At 47.4% G+C, this 8,088-nt stretch overlaps 1 protein-coding gene across 2 annotated transcripts in view; it reads right to left on the reverse strand.

Moving 5' to 3' along the window:
- Positions 1-2,644: 2,644 nt before the first annotated feature.
- LPAR5 (lysophosphatidic acid receptor 5) overlaps positions 2,645-8,088 on the reverse strand; it is a 14,305-nt gene continuing 8,861 nt past the window's right edge. For both annotated transcript variants that reach the window (XM_006030303.3, XM_006030302.3), the window contains one exon: positions 2,645-4,255. In XM_006030303.3, the coding sequence (XP_006030365.1) occupies positions 2,844-3,929 (1,086 nt within the window). In that variant the 5' untranslated portion in view covers positions 3,930-4,255 and the 3' untranslated portion in view covers positions 2,645-2,843. The remainder of the gene's footprint in view (positions 4,256-8,088) is intronic.

Raw genomic sequence — 8,088 nt, forward strand, 5'->3', positions numbered from 1 at the left:
TATCTACTTGTTAATTGGCAACTGTAGGACAAAAATGTGGTCAGCAGGTCATTCCTCAGGGTGGAAACAACACATGCATGCTGCTTATCACAAATGCACTGTGGAACTACAAATCGATGTTCCTGAAGGAAAAATTGATGCCATTTCTTTTCCTGACAAAACTGGGAAGAATGTAAACCCAATAAACAGAAAATCAAAAGCTCAGCAATCCCAGATGGTAACTTTTAGACAGAAAACTTCCAAGAGCTAAACAAAAGAATCCAGCCGGACAGTCTAACTTGAGAACAGAAGAGCAACACCATTTTAAATTATCTAACCGCATTAGGGGCCCCATTAACAACTCACAAATTAATGGGAAACCTTCAAAAGTTCAAACCCAGGAAATGTGTCTTGTATTAATAGGTGGCACAGGCAGTGGCAGCAGTGGTAAATACAGTCACCAGTTTCCATGATGAAATCATATTTCCTGTTGTTTATAATACCAGTCCTACGCTGGCACTCTGCCAAAGGCTAAATGCTTATTAAATGTTTCAGGTAAAATTGTTCAGCCATTTTCAACAATAAGGCTGGGAAAAATATGCTGTTCTATCCTGTAAAAAACCTAACAGATAAAACTTACAGCTGTTGTGTTGACATGTTCTGGTGCTTTCATGTTTTAAGCAAATATTTGAAATTTGGCAGGCAATGACCTTTGTGTCAGCAATGTACCATTCGCCACAAGCAAATTTACGCAATTTGCCCAAGTTATAAGTCTCTGAAAAATCTCAGTTCATACATGCTCAGCAGAAATTCATTAGCCCCGAAAAGCCTATTGGAGCTACTCTGAGATAAGCATCTTTCATTCTCTCCTGTTGGACCCTTTCCAGTCTGGGTCAATAAATAAAGGTTCCTGGGACCAAAGAGCAACTGACTCTCTGCTCTACTAGCTAGGGATCCAACTGGTTGTGACCTCGGGGGCCCCAACCTTGGTCCCCCATGACCTATCACGATACTACCTTGTCTGAAGAGTCCACCTGTGCTGAGTATGCTTGTCCCCTCACAGCTCCTGAGTGTGACTGGAGTATTCAGTCCCTACTAGGGGCAGGGGTGGCACTGAACACAGGACCTGAAAACAAGGGTATTGTCTCTTCTCACTTAGCATTGGCTTTGCAGGTGCTGAGGCAATGTGAGGGAGAAGGAAGCAACATAAGACTAAAAGGGGCCTCTCACATGATCAAGCCCAGTTCCCTACATTTGCAGGCAACCATTTATCCAAGGAATACATTCTCTCCCCCCAGACCCTACAACCACAAAGCCCTTTATGAAAACAAAATCAGAGACACACTACAACCTGCCACAGATAAAAAGGAGTGGAGACAAGGGTGACTACAATGGTAAAGAAATATACCACTCCAATCCCCAAGCCATGTATATTGTCCCCCTGCCCACCCGCAAGGCCCCAAGCAGCAGGAGCAGCTAGCCAAAATGTCATCTTTTAGGTGTGACCAATTTCCAGTGCTTCAGAAGAAATGGAGAGTGGAACCCAGAATCCAATGAACATTGATAAGGAGAAAAAAGTCCTTCCTGGCCCCTGCAAGAAACCAGCAGAAGTTCTGAAGTGTGGGATTCCAGATGTGACTGGCCCAGCTGGAATGCAGGGAGGCAAGGAGCAGAGGAATGAGGGGGTAAAGGTGCAGACAAGGCTAGATTAATACATAAGCAAACTAGGCACATGCCTAGGGCCCTGAGCTGTGTAGGGCCCCAGTCCTTTCCTCTGCAGTGACGGGACAAATTGCCCTATCCGCTTCCCTTCCCTTCCCCTCCCTGCCGCTGTAGTGTGTGCTTCCTAGTGGCAGCTCTGAGCCCCACTCCTCGCTGGCGGGGGGGAAGGTGGCGGGAGGTCTCGACCAGCCCAGGGCCCACATGTTTGTTTGCCTAGGGCCTACTAAAGGGTTAACCCAGCCCTGGGTGCAGAGCTGACGACAGGGTGCTGACACTTGTGTGAACAGTTTGGAGCAGAGGAAGTGAGACAGGGTGATAGTGGTGAAGTCTGGTAATAGTGGCTCAGCAAGGGGTTCTTGCATTGCCAGTGTGCAGCTGGTCCCTCAGTTCAAGATTTACAGGGCTCTGGTACAGAGTGCAGATCAAAGAATATGTACACAGCACATTATTGCATTACTATAGTCTGCACCACCCATTTCTAACAGTGACATCTGGCCTGCTGCACTTGTGACGCATACTACCGGTTAACCACGCCTGACTAGATGACCCCTGTGGTCCCTTACAACCCTACCACTGTATAAGTCACTGGCCATGTCTACACGAGACACTGACTGCATAGTTTTATTGTGCAGTCATGTAGTACTTGTATATAACAGGGAACACAGGGACAGATATGACAGGGAAAAGGAAGCAGAGAAGTAGATCAGACAAGGGAAGGGGTTTGGAGTGACACTTGGGAAGGCTATGGGTCTTTCTTCACACAAATGAGAAGAGATGGAAGGCTGTAGTTAAGGCCATTATAGGCCTCAAAGCCAAAAAGGTTGGCCTTTGCTGATTTAGTCCAACTGTCTACATAAATGCAAGATTTATTGTTTTAAACTAACCCAAATGCAGAAGACTGTACTTTTTCAGACACGTCACCACTATTCCTCCTTTTGTTCTAAAATACTTTATCATAATTTAATTGCAGTTCAACAGATTTTGGTCCGAAGGCTTCGTATATGTGCTTACCATTGTGCTGCACTCACACCGCTGTGCAGTTTGAGCACAGCACTTTACAGCAAATTCTCACAATCTCCCTGTTATCATTTTATGACTCCTCCCCTCCCCCCTCCCAACTCAGCAGTCCCATAATTCCAGGATTATATTTCTGAGTCTTCAATGGGGCTGTTCAAAAATATCTTGGTGGGAGGTGATGGCAAGTCTCTATTGGAGCAGACAGTTCTCTGGCTGGGGATCCACTTTGTTTTTGAAGTAGAGTGCACTTCCCCAGTCTGAGTTTTGCCTGTTCCAAACTCAGAGTCCCAGGCTTGCCTCCGCCGCAATTTCTTGAAGGTGTTATGGAAACCTTCAGTGCTGAAGTAGTAGATAAGGGGGTCCAGAGCACAATTCATGCTGGCCAACAGCACTGTGACAATAAGAACTTGGCGCACTGAGGTCTGCGTGGATAGCTCGGCCTGGATCACATTGGCCTTTATCAGCCCATAGACAGCCAGAGTTGTGTTGTAGGGGACAAAGCAGATAACAAAGATGATGAGATTGACCACAAGCAGGCGGATGGTTTTCTGCTGCCGCAGGCTGTTTGTCTGGCTGACCCGGCACAGCTTCAGAAAGATCCGGAATGAGCAGTATATCACAGTCATCAGTGGCAAGAGAAAGCCCAGGACTTCAGCCAGGACAACCAGCGGGAAGATGCCATTCTTCCACAGGTCATTGCTGAAGCTCTCAAAACACAGATCAGTTGTCTGATTCCCTGTCAAGCAGGAGCTTGATTTGTGGACACCTGCAACTGGAACAGAGCCCATGAGGATGAGCACCCAGACCACCAGGCAGAGCAGCCGGGCCACCTTGGGGCGCCGCAGGTGGCGCCAGCGGAGTGGGTGGACAATGGCAACATAGCGGTCTAGGTTGATGCACATGAGGAAGAGGCAGCTGCCATACATGTTGATCTGGAAGAGGGAGCCAGAGACCTGGCAAAGAAAGTTGCCAAAGAGCCAGCGTTGGTTGGAGTAATAGTAGAGCCGCAGTGGCAGGGATAATGTGAAGAGCAAGTCGCTTACTGCCAAGTTGAACATGTAGATACTCACCACAGTCTTGAGGCGCAGGTAGCGCAAGAAGATCCAGAGTGCCGCGACGTTGAGCACGATGCCTGCCACAAAGATCAGGCTGTACCCAACCAGGTGGAGCCGGTGGTTGGCACTGTAATCCTTGCACAACTGTATTGCCATTGCCTCCTGGGCAACTCATGTGCCCAGGAGGGCACCAGCAAAAGGTCTCAGTGATGTGGTGTAGGCTGCTGATAGACAAAGGGGGCACAATGAGGACTGCAGAGGGAGATTATTCTTCTCAGGAGTGCAGGAGGCAGATCATTTCCTTGGTCCACTACTGGGAAGTATGGGTGTGTTTCTTTTCACTGATTCTTTCAGCCCGTGGTTCAGTGGATCACTTGATATGGGTGACCAGGAAGTTGCTTATTACTGGCTGTCTTACCAATCCTTTCCAGCAGTTACAGTGATGCAGGTGGGTTGCTGAATCCTTGCCAGATGTGGACTTCCTGATCAGAACAGAAGATCAATAAAGGTGAGTTTAGTTTCCAGGGGAACTCTACAGTGCAGGGATGTCAAATATATGGCCTGCATCCAGCCTATGGAGCCTCTCTACCTGGCCTGCCTTACTACTGGTGTGGCTGGGAAGAGTGGCTTGCCACAGAATCCAGGGCACTTGGGCCCCAGTGGATGTGGCAAACAGCGACAGAAAGGTGAGTGAGGGCCGACACAACCCCAGTTACCCTCTGGTCCTTTCACCTGTCTGCACTGCCACCACCCTACCTCCCTGGCTACTGGCTTCTGACACATGCCTTGCTACTGCCATGACATAGGACATGTGGCAGTGGCAGGCCCCCCTTGCAAACCCAGACTTCTGCCACTTCCTTTGTTGCTGCCATGACATAGGACATGTGGCAGGGGCAGCCACTCTAGCAACTCCAGTACAGGACATGTGGTGATGGTGGCAGCTTCAGCTCCAGCATAGGCCACATGGCAGGGATTGGTACCACTGCTGCATGACCTGGGTTGGAGCTAGAGCTGCTGCTGCTACTGCCATGATATTCGGATCTGAGCTGAAGATTGCTGCTGTCACAGCTTTCTTATACCCCAGGCTTTCAAGGAGACCTGCAGTCTGAATACAGCCCACAAGAAAACTCACAGTACAGATCCAGCCTGGAGCACAAGACAAGTTTGACACCCCTGCTATAGGGGGTAAACATTCCAGGGTGGTGGCTTCTCTCCTTAGAGCTCATTTAGAGAAACAGAAGAGATGTAAAATATATACAGTGGGAAAGAAAGAGGGATGGAGGAGCTGACAGGACAAAAAGGTAATGGAGAAGAGGTTAAATGATTCCCAGTGCCTGGGATGAATGCCCTGCTAACTCACCCCTAGTTACACTACTGGACCCTGGATATGACCTAAGTGGTTGGTAAAAATCTGTAATAACACAACTGCCTGGAGCAGTACAACAGACAATTTGAAGCTCCTGGAAGCCTTTACTATAGGAACATCCATGTGCTTCTGTCCTCGTTGCTCCAAATGTTTTGGAGAGAAGAACATAAAAGGTGCAGGGCACTATACACATTTCTGTGATACAGCGGCTGGGGCATGAGCATGTGCTAGGTGAGGAGCTGAGGGCCTCAGGCACTGCTGAAAGAAAAACAGACTTCCTCTCTGCCCCAGCTACACATGCTGCTGCCCACGCAGCCCTCAAAGCAACACTGCATCTCTGGGAGCTTGTAAATACTGCCTCTCCCTGCACATCATGGACAAGTTTGCACAGTGTTTTCACTACAGTCCCTGCTTGGATATTTATTCCCCTTCTGACTGTGTCAGTTCTGTAATACTGTTGTGGGAGGAGGGCTTCTGTTGTACATCTGTGTGTTACAGTCTGTGTGTTAGTGCAATGCAAACAAGGGCCATGAGGGACTGGTTGTGTCAGTGCCCAACCAGTGTCCGACCCTGATGATGGGGAAGCTGTCACTTGGCTGGAAACTGCTTTAACCTTTTCTTCTGATTGGCCTGGTTCCCCATTTCCCTCCTAATGCTATAATTAAAACAAATACACACACACACACACACACACACACATAAAATAAAACAAGAACAGAGTGTTGGGAAGAGACTGGCCTGAGTGTTGAAATACATTTCAAAAGGATAAAAAATCCTTCTGACTGTGAGGGTGGTTAAGCATTGGAACAGACTACCTAGAGAAGTTGTTCATCCTTAGAAACTGGAGAAATCTCCATCCTTAGAAACTTTCAAAAGCAAGACAGACAGTTGGCTGGGATGATCTTGCCTTGAGCAGGGGGCTGGATTAGATGACCTTATGAGATCCCTTCCAGCCATAATTTCCTATGATCCTTTGAGCTCAGTAACTTCTCCCTGAAGCTCATAATCTGTGATAGATAGGGTGACCATATATCCTGGATTGGCTGGGACAGTCCTGTATTTCAGAGGCCAGTCCCAGCTGCCTGGCGAAAATTAAAACAAGTGTCCTGGGTGCAGGGCTTTGGGCCTGGAGGCAGAGCAGCAGGAGCTGTGAAATAAGAAGAATAGCTGGAATTCTTCAAGGTGCTTGCATGGTGCTCACAGGTGCACACAACTCCCACTGTAGGTCACCAACGTACATGACCTTGAAATCTTTTAACCCTCAGTATTTGTGGAGACGGCCTGCCTACAACCACTATTCCATTCCTTCACCAGTGCAGGACATCCAGGGTAAGGGCTACAGTCACATTGGTAGGGAAGGAAGTCAGGTCACAGGATCTCTGTGGAGGAAAGCATCTCTCCAGCTACTGTACGGTGAGCATACTCTCTTGCTTCAGTCAGCCCCCAACTTGTGAGTTCACTGCATTCTGCTACTTTAGGTTACCTGTCAAGTTGTTCAGGGCACTTGGCAAAGAAAGGCTGTGAGGTTTCATCAAGGAAGAATGCTCAATTCCCACTGAAGAATCGCTTCCTAGCGGAAAAAATTGTGATCTCACTTTGCACAGTGTACTGCTGTTGTGTTGTCTGGCAGGTGGTGTTCCAAGTAAGGGCTAGGGGACATTTAAAACTCACAGCTGCTTGCCCCACCTACTAACCTTTAGTGTTAGTTTTGTGACACAGCCCAAGATCACAGATCCTGTGTCCAGAGATTAACCAAATGAGTGTCCTGGCCCTGTTACAAGAGCCTGGGGACGGGGAGAGGGAGAAAGGAAGTAAATAAAATACTAAAACACCTTTACGGGCATTTGGATGATCTGTTCTCTAACAAAAGATACCACTACTGAGAGCTGGCCTTAGGGGTGGGCAGCATGAGCAACAGCTCAGGATGCAGTGGTCAGGGGGTGCTGGCAGCATGGTACATGTTTGTTGGTAGAGGCGGGGGCAGGGTGGCACAGTGCAACTCTGGTATTACTGTTCAGGCAGCTAAAGGAGCTAAGAGAGATGATTGTTAGCCCCTGTGAAGTAAAGCACAATGGGTCATTAATGGGCCATTAACTCCCTTAGCAACCTGAACAGTAAAACACACCAGAGCTGTACCACCCAGGAGCTGGGCCAGAGCTGGGATGCTTGTTTTAATTTTCCCTAGCCATGACCTTTGCAAGTGTGTGCCAGGGTGTGCAAGTTAGTGCAAGCATGTGCAAGAATATGCAAGGATGTGGTGGTGCTTGTTTTAATTTTCACTGGCTGTGAAACTTGGAAGGAAACAAAATGTGTCAGGTACCTAAGAAGAGGATATCCGTGGTGCAGAACAGGAAACAAATAGCTCAGTTAATGACTGCAGTGAAAAAAGATACAGATGCGATGAAAAAATGCTTGATGCAACAACCTGCTCAGTAGTAGCAAGATAGTCACAGTGAAGACATCAGACAAAAAATGCATAGGTGACCCACAGTTCAACTTTCAAGAATAATGGCAAAGACATGAAGAGACCCAAACAAAACAAATTCTTCATCCAGACCAAAATAATGACAATGGCTTTAGGGATAGAGATGAAACAATTCCCATTATAGGCATTGGCAATGCCATTTCTGATCTTGGTTTATGACCTAATCTAGCACTGAAAATTCAAGATCTGCTAGTGATCAATGGTCCACCAAAAGGATATAGCTTTTCTTTTGGATGAGCAGAATCACCATTTTTCTATGACATTTTTATACAGAAATCTTGAAAATGGCAAAGGTCTGAAGCGGCACTTGCTACTTCACTCAGAGTCCACTGATAAGCTTTTCTGTTTCTGCTGAAAGCTCTTTAACTTGAATCCCAAATCCCCATGGGGGGGTGGGGAGGGTGTCAAAAGATTGGAAGCATGTCTCAGATTTTTGTGCATCATGAAAAGTTGCCTAGTCATTT

Source organism: Alligator sinensis, unplaced genomic scaffold, assembly GCF_000455745.1.
Source record: "Alligator sinensis unplaced genomic scaffold, ASM45574v1 scaffold1238_1, whole genome shotgun sequence".
Taxonomy (NCBI): domain Eukaryota; kingdom Metazoa; phylum Chordata; order Crocodylia; family Alligatoridae; genus Alligator; species Alligator sinensis.